Source organism: Primulina eburnea, chromosome 13 (assembly GCF_022965805.1).
Source record: "Primulina eburnea isolate SZY01 chromosome 13, ASM2296580v1, whole genome shotgun sequence".
Classification (NCBI taxonomy): domain Eukaryota; kingdom Viridiplantae; phylum Streptophyta; class Magnoliopsida; order Lamiales; family Gesneriaceae; genus Primulina; species Primulina eburnea.
Window position 1 is genome coordinate 32,540,194 of NC_133113.1, and position 24,059 is coordinate 32,564,252.

Below are 24,059 nucleotides of genomic sequence, written 5' to 3' on the forward strand. Positions count from 1 at the left end.
TTGAAGTAAATATAATCTATAACTTCAGCATTTATCCTATTTGTTGAAGTATTTTATATTATGTTACTTCACAATTTACATTTAGTGACAAAGTAAGTGGTTCGAAAGACTTCAATAATTTGTATTTTGATGAAGTAATTGCGCAAAACAACTTCGCTTTTACAGAACAATGTTGAAGTAAATTAATTCTATCACTTCGTCTGATTTCTTATTGAAGAAGTATTTAATATTATGTTACTTCACAATTTGCAAATAACAACGAAGTAATTTACCTGTTACACTTCATTATTTTTTATTTTGATGAAGTAATTGTTAATACACTAATATAATTAAATTCATAAATTATCCATCTAAAAATGATGAATATCCACAAATCCACAATTACATATTCATCAATCCACAGATAACCCAAAAATGTATCAACAAAACCAAAAGTATATCCAAAAATCCACAATGACAAACAAAATATTTATCCCCAACATACATCATCCATTTAAGCACCTACATAGGAGTAAACAAATTCACTCCATTCACTTCTGACCTCGTCATATTGAGATTGGGTGTAATATTGGTTCTTGATGCATCCTACAAACTGAAATTTGAAAAAGAAAATACATTAGATTCTTCTATTTCAAATAAAAATTGACAGAATCCCATCCAATCTGTATTCACTCACCATAAGAAGAAGTGGATTATAATACAAAAAAGCCTCATACAAAAATAAATCCCTCAGATCTGCACTCATTCTCATGATAGAATCCCATCCAATCTGCAATGTCATTCATAAAAAAACTCAATAGGAGCCAACTAGAAATGAAGTATATATCATGCAAAACTTTTGAGGTTTAGTCATCCAATCAAAATACATGCAACCAAGACATATCAAAGACATACTAGAGACATCGAATGCATGCATCAGCATGTGTACATTCATTTTAAGGTATAACACTGACCTTGCAACAAATGAATACCCATATGAAAAACAGCAATACATGAACATAAAGTAAGATTAAAAATGACGCGATGGACAAAAAGATATATTATTCAAACAAAAGCTGTAATTCTATGTCATTGATGCAGTGATTTGAGCAACACAATAGTCAAGGTGAGTATGATTCCAAAGAGTTTAGAACAACAAAAGCCTGAACAAAAAAGTGATATATTGATAAAACTTCAAATGGCCATAGGATTCATAACTTTTGACAATTTTGGAATTGTGAGATGTACAAGATGATAACAAGGAGTGTCGCAAAGTTGTTGACCACGCTAAAGTTCTCTGCAAATCCAGTCATTTTGCCCATGTAAAGAGAGAGACTTTCTGTTTCATAATTTTAGAACAGATTACTAAATTTTTTTATTTATTTTGAACTTCTCATCGTCCCAAATTCTAAATATACTTTATTTTTACATCTAGCTCATTCAGGTTGGTTTTCATAATTTTCTAATGTAATGATGTATGATGAAAATTCTACTCATGTAGCCGAATTACAATTTCCTACTTTATCAAACTAAAAAGTGAGAAAAATAAAAATCGTTAATCTCCCTCATTTTTCCTGTTAATGGTTCCCCTTTCTTCAAGCAACCCAAAAAAATATATGAAAAAAGTAAATGGACCTCAGAATATCCAAATGTACTCATCATAATACTCTTTCCCTCAATTATGAAAGATTGTTGATATACCCGGGAAATTAAAAATTCAAAGAAGGTTATAAATCGAAAGATCACTTGAGACCAGATTATATTTATAACTAACCCGATAAACCTGGTTATAGTGATACCTTGAATCTCCATAGCAGAACAGGAGAAGGCATAATAGCTACACTTGGCAACGGTGAACTCATACCCTTCATTACATTTGACACTATGGAATGTAAGAAATCTTCTTCAGCACTATTTCCCAGTTCATTTGTACCTGGCAGATAACATCATAACATAGTTAATATATGGAATAAATCAGTGAAAAAGGAGAAAAACCACGTCTAAAAGAAAGTGTAGGATAAATCTTCTCTCGCCAACATCAAACACAACAGATCGGCTTCCAGACTTGCGTAAATGCGGACTGTTGTTAGGTACAAGATCTACAAATATAGATGGAGGTGAGATTAAAAAGGCAGTTTTATACAATCAAATCCTTCCCAAAAACTACAACTGCGAGCAGAATAAACAGGAAAACATACATGACGTCAGTCAAATCTCTCATGCTAGTACTGCTGCTATTGAACAACAAGCCATGCAACTACAACCAAGCTCATTACCACCAGAAAACCCAACGTTAGAAAAAAAAAGGTTGCCACCATCACTACACACGTTTCAAAAGGCAACCAATTTATAATCCTAGTTGATAGCTTTAAGCAGCATTTGCTTGTACTCATTCAGCAGACATACATTGAAATCAACAAGCAAACAATGAAAGATGATACGGCAACAGAGGTAAACTCATCATGTAATAAATAAAAGTTTAACGAAACATGTCCATTTGCGAATTCATGAAGGATCAGATAACAATACCTTATTTGACACATGGTCTAACAATGCACGGATGAGCCATGGTAATGATCTAGATCCTAGAAGTCTCGCTATAGAATACATACGAGGCATTCCAAAAAAGGAACTATGTAATCTGCCAAAGCTTTGATATGCAATTTAGATCCTACCATCAACATGAGGGAAAGTGAAAGGTCATGAATAAAGAAACAAATGATAATATAAATCGGTATTAAATGCATTCATTTTGAAAGCATAGATCACGTTGATAATATAAACCCTTCTTCATACATGTCCTATGCATACTACTTGGGAAAATGGTCATTTTTCTACGAGTAAATAATATAACTCCTTTTTTGTTTCATGCACACCATATACAAGTCGGAAAAATACAAAAGGAGGGACCTCATTCTCGGATACTAGCTGGACATATAACAACCCAACAATGCGTCAATATTATGCTACTAACGCAAAGAAAACCATTAAATCGGATTGGAAAAAAACTCGAATCCAGACAGCTTGTATACCTGAACTATAGACTAGAATTCAAGCTAAAATGCACCAAGAATCTAAGTTGAACGGGCAGTGGTGGTCTCAAGATGGTGCAAAGGTTGTATCTAGCAGGAAAACTCGCTGGAATCGCGACTGGACGGAGCTAAATGTGGCTGGAAATCGCAGGGATAACAGGGAAAACATTAGGGCTTTGACTTCTCAACAACAAACCACTAAAAAACAAAGAAATCGACACCGAAAATAGAGGACAAACTCGCGCACGGAAAAAGACTGAAACAGGGCTCTCACTCGCGCAAGTTCTTCCAATCTGAGGCAGGGAAGGAGGCGCAAGGTTAGGGGAACTAGGTTTCTGGCTACTGCACTTCGATCTCCGGTGGTCGGACAGCACACAGTGGTGATTGGAGTCGGGACGCAACACTGACGGGAGTAGGGGAAGGGTTAAGAGATTGGGGATTTGGGTTTCACTTTCTCTCTCTTGTAGTGTGTGTGTAATATTTTTAATTAAACTATCGGTTCATCTTTTTACTTCGGTATAATTTATTTTCTTTATTTTTTACTTCATCAACATTGATATGCCGAAGTAAATATAATAAAAAATATAGTGAAGCCCGTTGTTTTTAACATCCGAAGTTAAATATATTATTTTACTTCGCTTGTGTTATTACTGAAGTTATTGGTAATGTATTACTTCGTAATTTATTATTATCGAAGTAACGTTTGCCGAAGTAAAATTCGATTTTTCTACTAGTGTATGATCTATATATATATCGTGTGTGTGAAGTTTACAATCTTCATTTATATATATGTGTGTGTGCGTGTGTGTATACTCTACAATTGTTTATTAGGAAGAACGAGCTAGTGATATATAGTGGGATTTTGGGAATGGCATGGAGACGTCATGATTGAAGGATTCCTTATTCATTCCGGAGTCAAAAAAGAGAAATCCACTAAAGAATGTACATTCACAAATGCACTCGCGGGAGAATTAAATAGTGAAAAAGATGGATGATGGTGAATAAAAGCGGACAAAAGTTCACACCATAGATTAAAGCTCAGGAATATATTATATGTAGGATAATAAGTGCAGTCAAAACAAACAATCCCTTTCCTCCTTCCTTCCATCACCCATAAGAAGTAAAAGCCAACTCAAAAAAATCCACCCCAGCTTGAACAACTCAAATAACACCCACTTTCTTGAATTAAAGACGTACAGCTGTAGACAATTAAAGGAGGAGAATTTTCTCCATCTCTTTTCCTTTTTTTTGCTCCTCTGGATTCATGGATAGTGCTCAATGGACTCAGGTGAGAAGGGTTTTTCTTGTTTATCACAATTATTGTTTTTTTTCCATTTCTTTTTTGGTGTCCGGTTTCCTTTGAAGAATTTGAACTGATTATTTATGCGGTTGGAGAAAATATACCTGGTTTTGTTGTCTTTATGGACCACAACCTGCCTTTGATTTGTGTACATATTTTACTTCTTTCATCTTATGAATTATCTTGTCCTTTTCCACCCCTTTGTCTCTTCACTTAAGCTTTAGGTTTGAGCCAGATAGTTTTTAAATACAGAAAAAGTGTGTGTTTGTGTGTGAGACATGACACCATATATTACAAGTTTCTTCGATCCCCTCCCTTTTTTGCATGTGTTCTGCACTGATGAAGACTAGCTAGGATATATGGAAAAGGTATTCTTAATTCGTTGTTAATAATGTCTGTTCTCCTTTCTTTTAAAAGTTACCTAGCTAGCTAGTTTTGTCTGTTTAGCTAGTTTGCTATCTCTTTCTAATTTTATTAATTTCGTCATCAATCCCAAATACATGAACGTACGTACAACCTTTCAAATTATATACCAGCCAACGTATATTACTTATATAATATATTTTCTATTTCTAATCTCAGGAAATTGGTGCTAGAAAATCTATGGCAACAGCTCCAAATGAATGCACGAGGGAAGGAATGGAGAGAAAGGTGAGGCCTCAGAAAGACCAAGCCCTAAATTGTCCAAGGTGCCATTCAACTAACACAAAGTTCTGTTATTACAACAACTATAGCCTCACTCAACCAAGATACTTCTGCAAGAGTTGTAGAAGGTACTGGACAGAAGGTGGAACCCTAAGAAATGTTCCGGTTGGAGGTGGTTCGAGAAAGAACAAGAAATCCAACTCTGTTATTAATTCACCTTCATTATCAATGGCAACTGCATCATCAGTTTCATCCCAAAAGCAGCTTCCTGATCTGAACCCTCCAAACTTCGGTTCGCAGAACCCTAAAAACCATGACCAAGGGCAGGATCTTAATCTTGGTTTCCCAGCTTCACAAGATTACTATCATGTGATCCCTCAGTTTCTAGAGTTTCCCAAGATTGAAAACCAAACTGTCATCAATTCTATTTCTTCTTCACCATCCTTTAATCCTGCTCAACTTTCAGCTCTAAATTTTTTAAGGAATGGCATTGCTGTAAGGGGGTTAAATCCCTCTATCCCTATGGCTAACACGGAGAATAATGCCACTCCTTTTGCTTCTGGATTCCAATTTCAAGAAATTAAACCATCCCTTCCTTTCTCCTTTGACGGATTTCATGGGAATTCTGGTAGATTGTCCCAAGAAAATAATATTAATGAAAGCTTAGTGTTTCCTTTTGGAGCAATGAAACCGCATTCGAGCACAAATACTGAAGCGGATCAAAGAAAGGAACAAGAGAATTCAAATTCAAATGGATACTGGAATGGAATTTTAAGTTGATCGAGTGAAAAGGAGAGGAGGACAATTACAAGTATTAGACTCCATGCAGTGTTTCTTTTCTGATATTTTCTTCTTTAATTTGCATGTTCCTATACATATGTTTCTCTGGTTTCGTGGAAATGGTTTACTGTTTGAAGTTATTTCGGATCACTAACATACATACTACATCATGTGATTGTTATGTATCAATTGTTTTTAGTCTGTCGTTTCATTAGTCTTTTACGTGTTGTGATTTATGACTAATTGGAGCTATATACATAGTTTCCCAAAAGTGATATGCTGATATTTGTCATGCATTATCCCGAAAGTTATCACTTTTAAGCATAATCCCAGCTTTGTGCATAATGCCAAATAAATCATTTTCATCTTTTACTTGCCTTTTATATCTCTTCAGTTCAATTCCATGGCTGATAAACAGTGGCAGAGTCGAAACGCATATATGGTGGGAGAATCCACCATCAATCGGTTTGAAATTTCCTATATATTAATTACATATTTCACATAAAATATAAAGAATTTGTCACGTTCTAGCTATTTATCTATTATCGGTTTACCGACTCTGCCGGAGGCGTTACTGGTAGAGATACTCTTTTTGAATATGTTTACACAATTAGAACACGTTTGGTGTGAGTTTCCTTATTACCATTTTTCCCCTGATATTTAATATCTTTCAAACTATTAAGACTAACTGAAGGTACATATGTAGCATTCTCAAAAATTGAGTCTCAATCTCTACAGCGGTCTCATTTATAATTTAAGTCGTGCATTTATCTAATTTCTCTAGTTTTGAGCGGGATATTTGGAGGAATAATCTTGGTCAAACTTCATTTTTTAAAAATGACATTCTCCAAGTCTGTTCGAGTGTTTTTAAATACAAATGCAAAAAGTCATTTTTTTAAAAAAATATACGACAAACTACCCCGTTTTGAGCTCAGCTTCTTCAAAGCTGGCTGATTTTCATTTTGCTTTTTCAGAAATCAGACGCAAGTTATATATGAAGTGTTAGATGCATGAAAGTTATTAAGATCCAATCAGTCAATAAAGTTGACCCACACACACACACACATATTAATTAATTTGAATTTCAAACGCCCCTCCTAAACCAAAGCTTAAAAGAGAAGGGACTGCCAAGTTTGAATAATATTATTATGATGGTGAATGTGATTCTTCCAGCCAAGAAAAGCACTTCATTTAAGAAAAGAATTTAAAGAATAGGGATATCATGTTGAATTAATTAATTGAATCCTTGTTAATTATATATATTCAAATGCATTCCACAATCAGTGATCACAAATTTCCAAATGTCGACCCCAATATTAAGTGATCGATGTCTAATTTGGAGACCGTACGTACGTACATATTATAAAGATTAGTGATATAGTGCTGTAGATCACACCTGCCTCAACCAAAAGCTAGCTTCACCTTCACCTAATGTTTATTTATTACGTGGCCATCACATTAACAAGTTTCTATTCAACCCTACGGGAAAGCAAAATTAGTTGGGGATGTCCACTGTATATATATATTCGAAAAACAAAATTCAAACGAGTGTGAAATGAGATCAATATTATATTGTTGCAGCAACTTTCTCTCGGTTTAAACTATTAATAAAATTAAAGCACAATTTAACTGATGGGACTTATCTTCATCCTCACAACCATGATGTTCTTACCATCAAGTTTTTTTTAAAAAAAAAACCATCGCATCGATTCTTATACTAAAAAACGCAGGATGTGTGCCAGATGATGGGAGATGTAACGATGAACTGAAACAATCGCATTTCTGGCCTTTGTTTGTTAATTAAATATACAACAAAAAACTCAATTATTTATGTTACTAAAGTTTTTATGTAATAAGAAAATCCAGTCTTATGTAGATGAGAAACAAGCAACAGCATAGCTGCAAGAAAAAGCGACTAGCCAACTTCTGATGTCCACTTTGCATCATGTAGTTGGTTTGAAATTACGATGACTTGCCCTACACCTCATTGGGTTGTGTGTGTTAACGAGCTTTCCACACATGTGAGACATTCCACCTATCTGACCATATGGTTGTTTGACTGTTGGTGCTGCGTAATCAGCTGATAAAGTTTAGGTACTAATCCAGCTCGCCAACGCAGTGATTTATGCTACCGTCTTTACAGGTCTGCCCGTTATATCATGAAAACCATTTGTTTATTTTGATCTTCAAAACACACACAAAAAGGAACGAATCTGTTTTAAGAAAAGTATACTCGTTACATACCTCAGTTTAGTTTATTTTTTCTTGGTGTTTTATATACATGATATTATACTTTCAATATCATACTTCTTTTGTTTCGTGATTCGTCTGTACATACAAGAGACTGTTATCGTTCACTTTTCTTTATACGTGGTTTTCATATTTTCGCTTTTAACAAAAACAAATTGGCTAACACGATCCATTCAATAAAAAAATTAGAATCTACATATTTGTTTTAGAAAAATAATATCCAGAATAATCTAAAGCGAGAAACTACAATTTGAGTAAAAACGGATTCCTCCTGTGCATAAAACAGCAAACTTTTGTTTAAGGGAGTGTTTGCGGCTTTAAAAAAATGATTATGGACTTTTTTTTACATAATATACTCGACGGATGGTCAAACGAGTATTCGGAGAGAGCACTCCCTCTTGTGATCAAATCCTGCGATGTGGATTTCAAGTGAAGCCACGACACAGGGAATCAATCTCTAGCCCACGTCATTGATCTCCTTCAAAAAAACTTCCAGTGCTTTACATTTTGATGGCTGTTCCAAATTCCAATAAGCTAATTAAATTTGCTCAAAACTGTCATGCGTGCCTTTTCGTGCACATCACTTGACCTACATAAATCTTAGAGTGAAACAAATGTAAGCCAAAAGGGAAGGAAAATAACCATCAACGGAAAGGAAAATACATGAAATAACAAAAATCGAAGTATTAATAAGGTGTGTCACTTCGTGTGGGGTGTGCTTGGATTCTGTCCAACCAAAATAGCTTTTAACAAGTTCGTATCGGTCGAAATAACCAAAAGACAAATAAAATTCCAAAGAAGAACACTTCACAGCACAACTAGCAGTTTTTATTACCAATAGCACAAACCAGACGAGCTATGCATTATACCCTCAACTTTTTTAAGGGTGAAAGTACAATATATCCAGCACTCATGTCCGAACTAATGAGGTTGGTGTCATTTCATAAGTTGCACAGTACTAGCAGTCACATTTGTTGCACCTCCTTCATTATCTGCCCAGCCAAGGTTCACTGCCAGATCTTCAACGGGTACCTTGATAACATCACTCCGCACACCAATATCAGTAGCATACCTGCCCATGCAGTACATTCCTGCTGTGACTGTCGCCACACCAACTGGACTAGGCAATAGAAACTTCAGAGGAGAAGAAAGAATAGCTGCCACAGGTGCACCAATAACAGAAGAAGCTTGCCCACTTCTTCCGACCCCTTGACGATCGACAATCAGTAGTCCTGTTTTGCAGTACAAGGCAAAATCCTCACAGTTATTTTGAAACACATCATAGTTCCCAAATCCATTTTGAAGTAAATACATTGCACGATGAATGACTGTTTCCACTGGGTCAGATGTTGCAGTTGTACAAGTGCCTCCACGTACTTTAGCTATGAAAACGGATGGGATCACTCCGTATTCGAAACAGTAAAGTGAACCATTTCGAAGGAAGCAATCAAGACAAGAAATGACAACTCCACTATTTGGCTGCCTAAACCCACAGTCAGGAAAGGTCGGACATTCTGCAGTAAGGCTGTATTGTTCATCACTGGAGGTGGAAGACGTTTCAACACGGGTAAAATGAACTACTTTGCTACCCCCAACATAGATACCTGCCCAATCAGATATTTGAAGGGTCAAAAGGAGGTACTAATCATCTGTTACACAGACTAAACAATAGTTCAAGCCGTAAGACTCAACGGATGATTTTCACATAGGCTAATCTGACAGAGTAACATGATCGTTATATAGCTTTCAAATATAACAGTACCAATTTTTAATTTGAAAGATTGCATCAAAGCCTAAAGAATATTGGAAAAATCTATAAACAACTTGTAAGAACAACGTCTTAGCTTTTACTTCAATGCAGCTGAATTCAAACCGTGAGCAGCACATTGAAAGCTCATAGCACAGAAAAACACTCAACAAATAGGATATAGTAGTTGAGTTTCTTCATTTAAAATGGACAAAGAGGAGTCCAAGAAGCAAAAACTTTCTGGACGAAATATTATCTTAAATTGGCATTGGAGAAGTAGATCAAATGGCGGATATTAGAAACTATGTATTTCTAAATTCTTGTCTCTGTAAATTTCACGAATCCCTGAATTAAGGCTGACAATTTTTAAGGTCTAAATGACCCCTTGGTGACCAATACGTTATATCAACTCCAAATTCGGCACTCTGCCCAGCCCACGATAAACTGAAATAAAAAACAGACATCTTATTATTATTATTATTATTATTATTATTATTATTGCAAAGACAGCAACTTATATATACCTATTAAGGACGAGCCCACATCCAGCATAAATATGCTGGTACTTTTACACAATATAGAATTTTATTGAACCAGGATCAGATTTTAATACAGAATACAACTGCAGAAATTCACGCCAAAGACTTGCATCCCATCCAATTTGCAGACAGGATATCAAAATAAGGAAGGCACAACCAAAAGGCATTCAATTGGATCCAAACAAATAAAACCCACATTGCAACTTTCTTCGATGTTCAACAACTATAATTACTGGAACAAACATAAAAAAGTTGAAACAAAGACAAAAGGCGATATTGTAAGCAACCATGATGAGAATACGCAAACACTGCTCTGTAAGTGTAAATATGATCCCCTGGCTTGATCTCGCTTCTCTGCACTCTGTTTGTGAGCAAACCCATCTCGCTTTCCGCCAAATTAGATCAATTTTACACCTATAACCCCACAAGACTTTTTTTTTATATATATCAAACAGACACAGATTCCACCAATTCAACAGATTCACTATTTAACACTCGGGGAAGGGTCATTGTTTGTAAACAAAGATCGACTTAGTCTGAATAACAAAATATCCTAATATTTGCTCAATAATCCTCACAAAAACAAAAATGTGAAATGAATTCCGTAGCACTGGTGTAGGCACTTTCGGCTTCTTCTTCTACCAAATCAGATTTATTACGGTTAACTTTGCAGTATTGGACATTGGAGGGGACCCATTCCATATGGGCTGGCAAAATTGAGATTCCTGATATTGGTATCCAAGGCAAGTTTGCTCTCTCCGTTGCCATTGGTATTCCTCCATGTTATGTTAACGTACCGATTTCAGCGTAAGATAGAATATAAGTTTGCCTTCGTGACATGATTTGAAAAGAATATTATATAAATAAATTTAATTTGAGGAAATTATCTTCAAACTAATTAACAAATTTGAAAATAGTTGACCTCTTTGATTGAGTTTTTTTCAAGTATAAGAATAATGTTCTAGAGTACGAAGATATAATATATCTGTTTGTAGTACTGACGGGACTTGAACGTAAATAGGACTTGATCGTAGACTTGAGACGTGCTTATCTCATACAAAAAAAATAAAAAAAAACAATTAAATCTAACTTAATAAACTTAGAAAACTACTTCTTACAATCAACAAGAGAATTCAAATATAAGACAAGAAGTATGATGATCTCAATTTTAACTATTGAGTCAACACATCATCGACCAAATAATTGAGTTTTTAGTGGCTGATGGCCAAAATTAACGAGCACCCAAATGGCGCTCAAGCTGTCTGTTCTTTCTTTTCCTCCGCCTTCGATTCATGCATGTGAGGAGATACATTTAAAACACATTGATTTCAATTATTGTCGACTCTAAATAATAAACAAAATTTTAAATTCATATATTAGTCTATAAATTAGCTACATAAAATATTTATTATGATGTGAACTTAAATTTCAATCTTATTATAAAAGAATGATTCCTCTCATTATCTCATACCCTTCAAATTCCATTCCAACTACCAAAATTTATTGATTTCTCAGGACTCCTCGATCCCTTTTCTCCTCTTTTCTTGTTTCTTTCCTCTCTTTTTTTATCTGCCTAAAAAAAGTTTTCATTTTTGGAACTGGGTTTGGATCGAAAAGATCGTACTATATCAGATGTTAGGATATATTTTTCCATGAATGAGGGAGCTAATGAATCGTGATCAGATATTATTTTTCTCATTAGAATTATAGCATTACGTCGTAGAAATATAATGGACATTGATTTCACGTCGATGACACGAAGCGCATGTTATAATCCGTGTCTCCATGGATCTTTATGCAAATTATCCTCACAAAATTTTTTCTGGAGGAATCTTGGCGATGTGTCGGCTCTAGATGTTAACGCAAATGAGAATTGGAAATGGCAAATCCGATTCGATCCCGTGCAATCGCTCTTCGGTTGTTACTGCATTTCGTCAGAGGCATTTTTCGACGGAAAAGCAAGAACCTCTTTTTATCAAACTGCATCCTCTGATTCTTAGGCTGCCGTTGTTTTTCCTCTTTGGTTTTTGGATTGTTTTTGTTTCTGCTAATTTACTTTTTTTGTGATTGCTGCCGCTGTTGCTGTTTTGACCGTGATGAGCACCAGTGGGGGTTTTGGATTCCCTCCTTCAATAGGATATTGTAACGAGAATTTGTCAGGTTATTCTGTGAATTGTGGTGGTTATGATCAGGCAGATGTTGATTATTTGGAGGCATGCCCTCGGGCTCGATACGTTCGGGTAATTTTGTTTTGCACCTATTCACCTTTCTGCATTTGCAATTGTGGTGCTAGATTTGTGTTTCTTGATGTCGAGTTTATGTTGTTTTAAAATTGCTGGTTTTTTGAAGTCATATAATGCGTGTGCTCCTAATGTCGGGGCATGATATCATAGTGTTAGATTCATATCTTTTTACGCTAAGCTTAGGGTCTTTTTAATAATCTTTCCTTACAGTTTCCAGACGGTAAAGTCCCTGTGGATACCTCATTGTTGTATATATCATCTAAAAAATGATCAGACTGAGTTTCCAGTGCCATGGATTTTGCTTCCTCCTGTGGTCAATTTAGTTATTTCAATTATATGTTTCTTGAAATGTTGTTCATTTTTTGTATTCAACTTCAAGATTGTGGTTTTTAAATAAAGTGTCCAAAGTGTTGGTAGATAAGAGTTGCACAAAACACGCTTTTGTACGAAACACAACTTTCCTTTTTAGTTCAAGAATAAATAGGGGTCTTCTTCTTTCCTTCCAATGTAATTCTGAAACAATTTTTCTTCAGTAATAAAGTTTTCTCATTCCTCGATGAGGTCTTTACACATTTTAACATGGTATCAGAGCCAGAAACTTTGATCCATCTCGATTTTTTTTCCGAATCGTTGCTTCGCATCGTTTAGATTTGAGGATCTCGGCACCAGGATTGTTGATTCTCTTGATTGGAACTTCAATTGTTCTTGTTTGATCTGCATGTACCTTCCATGGCGGTTAATACTAGCTTCAACGATCCTCTCTACATTCACCCGTCGGATACTCCTGGTATGTGCCTCGTTAATGATCACTTGACAGGAACCGACAATTATGGAGTATGGAGTCGAGCAATGCTCATCGCATTGCGTGCCAAGAACAAAACTGGATTTATTGACGGTACGTGCACAAAACCTACTCTTGAACAATCAACTTTGCACCAATGGGAAAGGTGCAACGCACTGGTGTTATCGTGGATCATGAATTCCGTTTCGAGAGAGATTTTTGGGGGAATTGTTTACGCAGTTGATGCTTCTACTGTTTGGACTGATCTTAAGGATCAATATGATAAAATCAATGGTTCACGAATTTTTGCTCTGCACCGAGAGATTGGACGGTTGACGCAAGCTAGCAACACTGTATCAAGCTATTATTGTCGTTTGAGGCAGCTCTGGGATGAATATTCGTCTTTGGTTGTGCTTCCATCATGTGAATGTGATACTGCGAGGCAATACATTGCACATGATCAACAACAAAAGCTTCTGCAATTTTTGATGGGACTCAATGAGAGTTATGCCCAAATTCGGAGCCAAATCTTGATCATGATCCCTCTGCCTTCTGTTGGTCAAGCATTCTCAATTATATCTCAAGAAGAATCACATAGGTCCTTATCTACGGTTGAATCGCCTTCAACAGCTCTTTTCTCTGTACAAGGCAAACTAAATAATCAAAAGAGAGACACATTTACTTGTGATTATTGCCACCGGATTGGTCACACGAAGGAATTTTGTTATAAACTTGTTGGATTTCCTCCTGGTCACAAGCTGTACACAGTTAACAATGGTAGAAAGGGACAAAGTGGCAGAGTATACAAGGGTGTTGCTAGAGATCAGAAGCCATATGCGAACTTAACAGATAGTGTACTCACAGAAACTTCACCAAGCACTCACACAGAAGCCACTAGTCCGGCCTCGGCTTCAATATTCACGTCAGCTCAGTATGCTGAAATTATAAAGATGCTAGGATCATACTGTAACGTACCGTACTTTTACTACTTGAAATTTACGGAAAAATTTAAAATTTTATTAAATAAAAACATCCATACGGTCGTCACCCAACATTCAAAAAAATATTTTTAAAATAATCCATCACCAATTAAAAAGTTGCTAAAAGAACGCTGTCTCAAAACATCTCACATTCAAATCATAAAAATTCAGAGTATTTAAAACTGTGCTTAAAAACATAAACTTGCGGTCCTCGGGTTTAGCCTGCCGCTCAGCCCAAGCCTGCCCCTTGGTCGCCACCTCCTGTCTCCTGTTCATCGTACTCACCTGCATCGATCAAGTCTAGTGAGTCTAAAGACTCAACACGTATAAACTGGAAATAACGAATACTACATAATAAAATCGCATGCATCTTTAATATAGGACATACATAACTTTAAATTGAACTTGCATAAACTTCAACTTGAAATAAACTTGAACTTGAACATACATACTACTACGTGCCATGATCATAAACTTTTCTTAAACATGCTATCATACTTCACATACTTGGCTGCATAATTTTACGTAGAGGATGTTTCAAAGCAAGTGACCCTTAAATGATAAACGCCTGATCAGACACACCACAGTACTGGGCTGACAGAGACGTATCCACTGCCGCATACATAATATCCCTGTTCATAATTTAACAGGCCAGTTGATCCACGTTCATAATTTAACGCTTCACAACCACGATCTAACCCGTTCATAATTTAACGGGCGGATTGGTCCCCGTTCATGATTTAACGCTTTCCAATCCTAACTTTCTTTGGTCACAAGACAATTAGCATACCTCGAAACTTAAAACATTTCCTTTGCACGTCATTCATACTTACTTGGCGTTGAGGGATTCGTAGGACTTCGACTGGGGCCGTCGCTGCGACATACTAACATGAATTTCATACTTAACTTGCATAGCTTAGACGTAGAAAAATTATACTTACTCTCAAGCTCGATCATATCTTAGGACCTTCTATAACTTCCCATGACATGACCTTACTAATCCTTGCTCTAAACCATGGCATCAAACCTTGAAACCAAAAATAATATTTTTCCCAAACAGTGTGTACACGGACCCCTAACCCGGGTCCGTGTACAGGTCCGTCTACCTACGGTGAAGGATGTACTCGGAAAGAAAAAGGGGCACGGACCCCGTGCCTGCCTCCGTGTAAGGGTCCGTGTCCACTCGCAACTTTGACACTTGTGAGAAAGTGAAGGCACGGACCCCGTGCCAGGGTCCGGGTAAAGGTCCGTGTATCTGCGCAAATTTGACACTCACGAGAAAACAAATGCACGGACCCCGTGTCAGGGTCCGTGGCAAGGTCCGTGTGGCTACCGTCGGTCGAAACTTACGAGATTCTGAACATGTTTTTGCTTAGTCTTCTAGACTCGATTCCTCGGACTATGAACGTCACCACGAGACACTTCTTAGAACACTAAGGTATTATATCAAACCCAAGTGCATAAACATCACCCCGAGGGTAACAATTCACAACCAACGACACAACAACGAATTGGACATCAATGATTGTTCCTACGACTCTAGAACCATCTTAGTGCCTATCGACACGAAACAAATCATCGATGACCATTCCAACATCATAACCGAAGTACCTATGTGCAGCGGCGATCACCCGTCGAGCCCCAACGAAGCCTGCAACGTAAAACTTCAAGAAACACATCAATAACACATTTTCTGAAAATTACAGTTTGAGCAGTCTCACGAAAAACATCATAACTCACTCATTTTTCGTCCAAAAATCTCGAATTTTATGTCAAATCGAAGGCATCGAAAAGTTCTACATTTTTCTAGTTGAAAGTTTTCTCAAAATATGAACAGAAAAATCGCAGTATTTGAAAAGACAGCAAAAAACGAGTTTTAGATCTAAAACTTTTCCTTCGAAATTGATCCGATCTATGATCCGCTCAAACTACTAACATCATACATAACTTTTACGCATAAAAACAACGCAATACAATATATGACTTGATCGACACAGCAAGAACAGAATATACGTGCTTTTTTGATATTAAACGTTACCGAACCGGCGATATCGAAGCGGGGATGAAAACGAGGTTGATCCGGGACGATCGTGGCGCTAAAACTTGCGATAAAAACTCACGAAACTTGCTGGGATCGTGAAGGGGATGGGGCGGCTGCTGTAGGGAAGGAGAATCCCTAGGTTTTCTTCTCTCAAAATAATAAAAACTGAATGATAGAGTGTGTGTGTGTTTAGGCGTTACAGGTGTGTGTAAAAGCATGTAATGTGTGTGTGAGGCGTGTGTTTTAGTGTAATTAGGAGACTGAATTTTAGTTTACTAAAATAATTGTCTACTAATTAAAACACTAACTCACAATTAACTTTTAAATAAAATTTTTTAATTAAAATATAACACACACCATGCTAGATTTTAAAAGTTTTAAACTCTTAAAATTGATAAATACATGATTTAGACTTGAAATGCTAAAATTAAATAAATTAATTGAAAATACCCTCAAACTCAACTAAAATAAGATACCATCTTTAAATTGCCAAAATCGTCCCCGGGTCTTTTCCTCAATCCCGCCTCGAATGATCGCCTGAAACATGAAACTCGAAAGACATTTTAACGTGCATCACATAAACGTAGATACTTTAAAATAATGTATTTAAATGAATTATGCATGACTAAACTCCTTTAAAATAAATTAAATGCTTTACTAATTTAAATAAATGCATGGGTTTTACGTGTACGAAATTGGGCTCTACACATACAAAGTCCAATCTCCAACCGAGCCAGTTGTGAACATGGCAGGTACAATTTCTAATTCAAGTCTGGCATCCCAGTGGATAATTGATAGTGGTGCCAATGCGCACATGCTCGGTTGTTCTAATATATTGCGCAATTCTGAACTTACAATGACCTCTTCTAGGTCTGTAAGATTGCCTAATGGTAGCAAGGCTCCTGTCAGTAGGATATGTTCTATTCCTCTCAATGATTCCATCACCCTTGACCACGTATTGCATATGCCAGATTTTAACTTCAACTTACTCTCCATTTCCAAGTTTACCAAGGACCACAATTGTTTTGTTACTTTTTACCCCCACTTTTGTTTGTTTCAGGACCTCAAGACTGGGAGATTAATGGGGATTGGTAAAAAATTCAATGGCCTTTATCACCTTGACACCAGATTCTTTTCCAGCTCAAATCTCAGTCTAGTATTTTCTAACCAATCTATTAATTCTGCCTGTATTGATTCTGTTTGTAATAAAGGTTCAGTGATTAGTGTTTCTGATGAGAATTTTGTTTGGCATAAACGTTTAGGACACATGTCTATATCTCGAATGAAGTTGTTACCATTCATGCATAAATCTGTAGTCCTTCCTCATTGTTCAATTTGTCCCATGTCTAAACAGACAAGACTTCAATTCCCTTTGATGAGTTCATCTAAAACTACTTACTGTTTTGAGTTACTTCATGTGGACATTTGGGGTCCCTTTCATACACCAACACATAACGGCGAGAAATACTTTCTTACAATAGTGGATGATTTTTCAAAAGCCACTTGGGTTTACCTTATGCATTTTAAAGTTGAGGTCTTACAAATCTTTAAAGTTTTCTTCAAGATGGTTCATACTCAATTTTCTGCCCTTATAAGAACTATCCGAACAGACAATGCGAGTGATTTCTTCAAAAGTGAATGCACCGCATTGTTCAAATCCTTAGGAATGATCCATCAAAGTTCATGTCCATATACTCCACAACAAAACGGAGTTGTTGAACGCAAGCATAGGCACATACTTGATATAGCCCGGGCCCTTCGTTTTCAGTCTTCCTTGCCATTAAAATTCTGGGGAGAGTGTGTCTTGACTTCATGCTATCATGCCACTTCTTTAACTCCTAGGGATAAGTTTGCTGCTCGAGCACATGCTCGTGTGTTTTTGGGTTATTCAAACACTCAAAAAAGGTACAGAGTCATGAGTCTTGATGCTGAAAAGTTTTTTGTTTCAAGAGATCTCATTTTCCATGAAGATATCTTTCCTTTTGCCACGCCAGATCCGCCTTCACCTATTTTTCCTTCAAATACAACTTCTGATGTTGAGCCAATTGCAACAGATTTGGTTGAGGATACCTCTCCTACTGATTCTGATCTTATTGTTCCTCCAGCACCACCTCTTGTTCCTTTAGTTTCCCAGCCACAAAGAAGATCCGTGCGTGTATCAACACGTCCTGTATGGACCAAGGATTATTCTTGTCCTACACTATCTCACAGTAATCTAGCTACTTCCAAATATCCCCTCAATCACTATCTAGCCTATTCTAAGTTCTCACAACCTCACCAAAAATTTCTGGCATGTCTTTCCTCTGACAGGGAGCCTAGTTCCTATCATGAGGCAGTCTTAGATACTAGATGGAAGGCAGCGATGGATTTGGAACTCGAGGCCTTAGAGTCGAACCACACTTGGAAGTTGGTTCAGTTGTCGGTTGACAATAGGGCCATTGGTTGTAGGTGGGTATATAAGATCAAACGACATCCGGATGGGACTATTGATCGCTTTAAGGCTCGCCTTGTAGCCAAGGGATACACACAACGAGAAGGGATAGATTATCATGATACCTTCTCCCCTACGGCTAAGATTGTCACCATACGTTGTTTAATAAGTGTTGCTGCTGCAAAGAGGTGGCCTCTTTACCAAATGGATGTGACAAATGCTTTCCTTCAAGGGGATTTAGACGAAGAGGTGTATATGCAAGTACCACCTAGACATCACCTTCGAGGGGAGCAATGTGTGTTTCGATTGCTTAAGTCACTATATGGTCTTAAACAGGCTTCGCGGCAATGGAACACCAAATTTTCTAATGTCATGAAGCTAGCAGGTTTTGTTCAATCGGTTAATGACCATTCTCTTTTTACTAAGCATGATTCTGCTCATATCACGTTATTGCTAGTCTACGTCGATGACATTATAGTTACTGGGAGCAGCGAGAAGGCTATTTCTGATCTCAAGAATTTCTTACATTCTCACATTCACATTAAAGATCTTGGTTCATTGCGGTATTTTCTAGGTATTGAAGTTGCCCGGTCCAAAGCAGGGATTTATCTCAACCAACGAAAATATTTGTTAGAATTGCTGAGTGACTCGGGTATGACAGGTGCTAAGACATGTGATACTCCTGTTGCTCAACATCAGAAATTGACAAGTCATGAGCTTGATGAGTTGAATCAGCAAGTTTCTTCTTCCAATGTCAATGATGACTTATTGTCCAATTCTGATGCTTATAGAAGGCTAGTTGGTAGACTCATTTATCTTACGATTACGAGACCGGACATCTGTTATGCGGTGCAAGTACTTAGTCAGTTTATGCATGCACCCAAGAAATCTCATATGGATTCTGCAGTTCGTGTCTTACGCTACTTGAAATCTGCACCAGGGTTGGGTATTTTATTGTCTGCAACTAATGATTTTTCCCTACATGCTTATTGTGATTCTGATTGGGTAGCATGTCCAATTACACGCCGTTCAATCACCGGTTATTGTGTCAAGTTTGGAGATTCTTTGATCTCCTGGAAATCTAAGAAACAAAACACAGTGTCACGTTCCTCTGCCGAAGCGGAATATCGAGCAATGGCAAGCACCGCATGTGAGGTTACATGGATAATTGGGTTGCTTACAGATATGGGAGTGACGCTACTTGCAATCCCCACGTTGTACTGTGACAACCAAGCAGCGCTACACATCGCCGCAAATCCCTTGTATCATGAACGTACAAAACACATTGAAATTGATTGCCACTTGATTAGGGAGAAGATCAAGAATGGAGTCATCAAAACCGCGCATGTTTCTACCACAGAACAACTAGCTGATATATTTACTAAGGGACTGAGTCGGGAGCAACATTCCTATCTACTGTCCAAGATTGGTGTGCTCAACCTACACCAATCTTGAAGGGGAGTGTTGGTAGATAAGAGTTGCACAAAACACGCTTTTGTACAAAACACAACTTTCCTTTTTAGTTCAAGTATAAATAGGGGTCTTCTTCTTTCCTTCCAATGTAATTCTGAAACAATTTTTCTTCAGTAATAAAGTTTTCTCATTCCTCGATGAGGTCTTTACACATTTTAACACAAAGCAGTATCATAGTTTGACTTCAATATCTGACATTATATGATCTAATAACTGGAGCTGCGACTCTCACGTATGTGATTGACATTTCATTTTGATTTTGAGTTAGAGATGCTTAATGTGCATACTCACTCGGCCTTCCTGGCCTCTCTTTGCAGTATAATGAAGTCCTGGGCAAGGGTGCGTTCAAGACTGTGTATGTATTTATACTCGAACTTTACTTTTCATTGTGCAATTTAATTGACAGCAGTAGAGACAATGGCCAGAAAATCCATTTAGTAAATGAAATTTTTCTGTAGCTATAAGGCATTTGACCAGTTGGATGGGAGAGAATGTGCGTGGAACCGAGTGAAGATAGATGATGTGTTGCGCTCACCTGAAGATTTGGAAAAATTGTACTCTGAGGTGCATCTTCTTAGACAACTGAAGCATGAAAACATTATCACGTTTTATGATGCATGGATTGATGACAAGAAAAAGACTATTAATATGATCACCGAGCTTTTCACTTCTGGGAGCCTAAGACAGTACGATTTGTTGTTGTTGTTGTTTTTTAATGCCAATGGCATCATTAACTTATTTGTTTGAACCAATATTTTGTATTTTGGCTGTTAGATACCGTAAAAAGCATAGAAGTGTGGATATGAAGGCTGTAAAGAATTGGGCAAGGCAGATTCTTCGAGGCTTAGACTATCTGCACAGTCAAAACCCGCCTGTAATTCACAGGGATTTGAAATGTGACAACATTCTTGTTAATGGTAATTGTGGGGAAGTTAAAATTGGGGACCTTGGATTGGCAACCATCATGCAGCAGCCTACTGCTAAGAGTGTCATTGGTATACTGCTATATTCCTGTTTTTATAAATTAAATGAACAGAGTATCAGAATTGCTTACTTCCTGAGTTGTTTTGTCAGGGACACCGGAATTCATGGCTCCAGAGCTTTACGAAGAGGATTATAATGAACTAGTTGACATATATTCTTTTGGAATGTGCATACTGGAAATGGTTGCTTTGGAATATCCTTACGCTGAATGCAAAAATCCAGCTCAAATATATAGGAAAGTTACATCAGTAAGTTCACTTATCTACTTCTTTGGATCTTGCTTTGTGACAGATTATGCCAAAGTATCCTAAGGTAGTATACTATTTTCATAGGGTATCAAACCTGCTTCTCTTGGCAATGTGGCTTCTCCTGAAGTCAAAGAATTCATAGAGAAATGTTTGGTTCCAGCTTCTCAAAGGTTGTCTGCAAAGGAACTTCTTAAAGACCCGTTTCTTCAAATTAATCATGCAAAAGAAAGCCTTCATGATTCATTATACATGCCTAGAGAAGTTCCCCATTCTGTGAGATTAATGAACTGCGGTCCTCGTTCTATGGATATAGATTCTGAACATACTCTGCCTGTGAGTTCGGACTCTAATTGCATGACTCCTACTCCTTCTGTGCTGGAGTTTCAACGTTTACACGAGAACAATGAATTTAGGTTGAAGGGGAAGAAAAATGATGACAACTCCATTTCATTAACCCTCCGCATCAGTGATCAGGGTGGTAAGCATGAAATTGCCTAGTTTTTCTACACTATTTGGTCTATTCTATGCTACATTGGCAAATACTCCCCATATGGCTTATACTGTTGGGATTTATTGTCTCTCGTGTATTTTATGTCGACCAACAATTTCTTTGAACCATCAAAAGGTGCATGTTAAGAGAAAAGTGATGTGTACTTGGACCAAACTACTTTTGCAAATTTGGACTGAGCCTTTTGTTTTCTAATGCAGGCCGTGTGAGGAATATACATTTTCTTTTCTACCTCGATTCAGACACAGCGCTTGCAGTTGCAGCAGAGATGGTTGAGCAGTTAGAGTTAGCCGACCATGATGTGGCTTTCATTGCTGACATTATTGATTTCCTAATAATAAGAATCTTACCCAACTGGAAGCCTTCATTTGATTGTCACTCCAGTGGAGAGATAAGTGCAACTGCAAGTGGCCTAACATTGATCAGAGATCAGTGGGAGGGGTCACCTCCTGATTGTCCAGCTGAGTTGATGGTCAAACAAGGTGATGGATTTGAATTTCAAATGGATTCTCGAATTTGTCGACAACGACAACATGATCAGGCTGATTTGTCAAGTAATTCCAGTTTTGTGTCATCTTATGGAGCATTTATTATGTCTCCATGTTTTATGCCTACAAGAACTGTTAAATTTTCGGATGGATCGCTGACTTGTGAGGCTGCGGGTGAAGTTTCTTCAATAAAGAATGATAATGTTTCTAAAGATTATAATGTAGAAATCTCTGAGATGGAGTTTAGGGATTTATATTACGACTGTGTAATGCATGAATTTGGGAATAGCAGTTTAGAATGTCCATCGCTGGACCAGCAACGTAGAGTTTCCAAAGCAGGGAGCCTGACAAGCAGTTGTTCGAGTTTGACTCTGCTTGATGCAGATCCTGAAATTCATTTGAAATTGGAGCTTGATGCAATTGAAACACAATACCAACAATGGTTTCAAGAACTTTCCAGGATGAGGTACGAGGCCATGGAAACGACCAAGAAGAGATGGATGACTAGAAAGAAGGTGGATTTTCATTGAACGGGAATGGTGGTTAGTTTATTCGGTTCTTTTCCATTCTCGTATCTGAGTTCTAAAATTTTATGTTTGAAGATTTCCGATGAGAGTCTGTTTTTTTCTCTTTCTGCTCTTTTGTTGGCAAGTGAGGAGCCTTTTGGAACCTCCTTGTTTGGATGCGGCTTCCTTTGTAGACTGCTATTAAATTATGTTTTATGAGATTGTACATTCTTGTTAATCTGCAGTTTTCCACGCATGATCTACAAGAAAACAGAACACCAACATGGAGCTTATTGACAAACTTGGGTTCGAGCTCACAAACTAATATTGTGACTTGAGCTATAGCAAATATGTTTCTGAAGCTAAAATGAGCATATCTTGAGTCTGTGAGGTAATCTACGAGTCCACTTTGCGAGTTTGATCTTGACTCATTTGCACTCGTGTCCATCTACTTTTTCAAGTTGAAAATGATGATATTGGTAGACAACACCACACCTTCCTAACTTTTTCATATTAAAATCAGATAACAATTGAGGTTTAATTTATATGGCCAATGGGTTTTGCACTCTATAAAGGCGACCCTCTTGCATTCCAGATTTAGGGATGTGCGGACAATAAATGATCCATATCGCCTTCCATGAAAATAAGTATTTGCAAGACCTCTGTCTGTGTGTACCTCCACATTGAAAGCCATTTCTTAATTATTAAAATAGTGGAACCCTTTAAAGAATCCCGTATCCCTTTGGTGGCCAAATTTTTACTTGATTATAATAACACCGTTAAGTTGCTCGCAATTATCACTCTATCTTTATTTTATCTCCGTTTTGCTTTGTTCATCAAGTATTTTTCCTTTTTTGTTTTCTTGCTCATTATCGTTAATTTGTCCGAGCGTACCACGATAAACAAAGATTATAATTTAATCTCTCGAATACATTTTGGAAGATGGGAGATAATTCGATCGGTCCAAGACTTTACAGCTGATACAGATGCAAAAACCCTGTTGCTCTTCATGATGATATCGTTTCAAAAGGTTCCAGGTGAAGCAATCCATGCTTATATATTACGTGTCTTAATTCTCTCCATTAATCTCTTCAAATATTGCGA

General features: G+C 37.1%; 3 protein-coding genes and 1 long non-coding RNA gene across 8 annotated transcripts; 2 read left to right on the forward strand and 2 right to left on the reverse strand.

Moving 5' to 3' along the window:
- Positions 1-994: 994 nt before the first annotated feature.
- LOC140810903 (uncharacterized) lies at positions 995-3,476 on the reverse strand. 3 transcript variants are annotated; one of them, XR_012113340.1, is made up of 5 exons: positions 3,233-3,476; positions 3,012-3,149; positions 2,178-2,236; positions 2,013-2,078; positions 995-1,912 (listed from the first exon to the last, which is right to left on the reverse strand). It is a non-coding gene; the product is annotated as an uncharacterized lncRNA (long non-coding RNA). The 3 variants fall into 3 exon arrangements; XR_012113338.1 differs by having other exon boundaries at positions 2,178-2,650; XR_012113339.1 differs by lacking the exon at positions 2,178-2,236.
- A 582-nt stretch (positions 3,477-4,058) lies between these two features.
- LOC140810766 (dof zinc finger protein DOF3.7-like) lies at positions 4,059-6,108 on the forward strand. 2 transcript variants are annotated; one of them, XM_073168651.1, is made up of 2 exons: positions 4,059-4,299; positions 4,894-6,108. In XM_073168651.1, the coding sequence occupies exons 1-2, from the start codon at positions 4,276-4,278 to the stop codon at positions 5,734-5,736; spliced, it is 867 nt and encodes a 288-aa protein (XP_073024752.1). In that variant the 5' UTR covers positions 4,059-4,275; the 3' UTR covers positions 5,737-6,108. The 2 variants fall into 2 exon arrangements, with proteins under 2 accessions (XP_073024752.1, XP_073024754.1); XM_073168653.1 differs by lacking the exon at positions 4,059-4,299 and adding an exon at positions 4,307-4,679.
- Positions 6,109-8,638: 2,530 nt separating this feature from the next.
- On the reverse strand, positions 8,639-11,067 carry LOC140810640 (protein LEAD-SENSITIVE 1). The gene is made up of 2 exons (XM_073168495.1): positions 10,560-11,067; positions 8,639-9,590 (listed from the first exon to the last, which is right to left on the reverse strand). The coding sequence occupies exons 1-2, from the start codon at positions 10,651-10,653 to the stop codon at positions 8,923-8,925; spliced, it is 762 nt and encodes a 253-aa protein (XP_073024596.1). The 5' UTR covers positions 10,654-11,067; the 3' UTR covers positions 8,639-8,922.
- A 664-nt stretch (positions 11,068-11,731) lies between these two features.
- LOC140809832 (serine/threonine-protein kinase WNK8-like) lies at positions 11,732-24,059 on the forward strand. 2 transcript variants are annotated; one of them, XM_073167577.1, is made up of 8 exons: positions 11,732-12,512; positions 20,539-20,576; positions 20,680-20,785; positions 20,996-21,216; positions 21,296-21,453; positions 21,538-21,931; positions 22,162-22,991; positions 23,201-24,059. In XM_073167577.1, exons 3-7 carry the CDS (start codon positions 20,739-20,741, stop codon positions 22,977-22,979), a joined length of 1,638 nt encoding a protein of 545 aa, XP_073023678.1. In that variant the 5' UTR covers positions 11,732-12,512; positions 20,539-20,576; positions 20,680-20,738; the 3' UTR covers positions 22,980-22,991; positions 23,201-24,059. The 2 variants fall into 2 exon arrangements, with proteins under 2 accessions (XP_073023678.1, XP_073023677.1); XM_073167576.1 differs by having other exon boundaries at positions 11,733-12,512; positions 20,680-20,907; positions 23,201-24,052.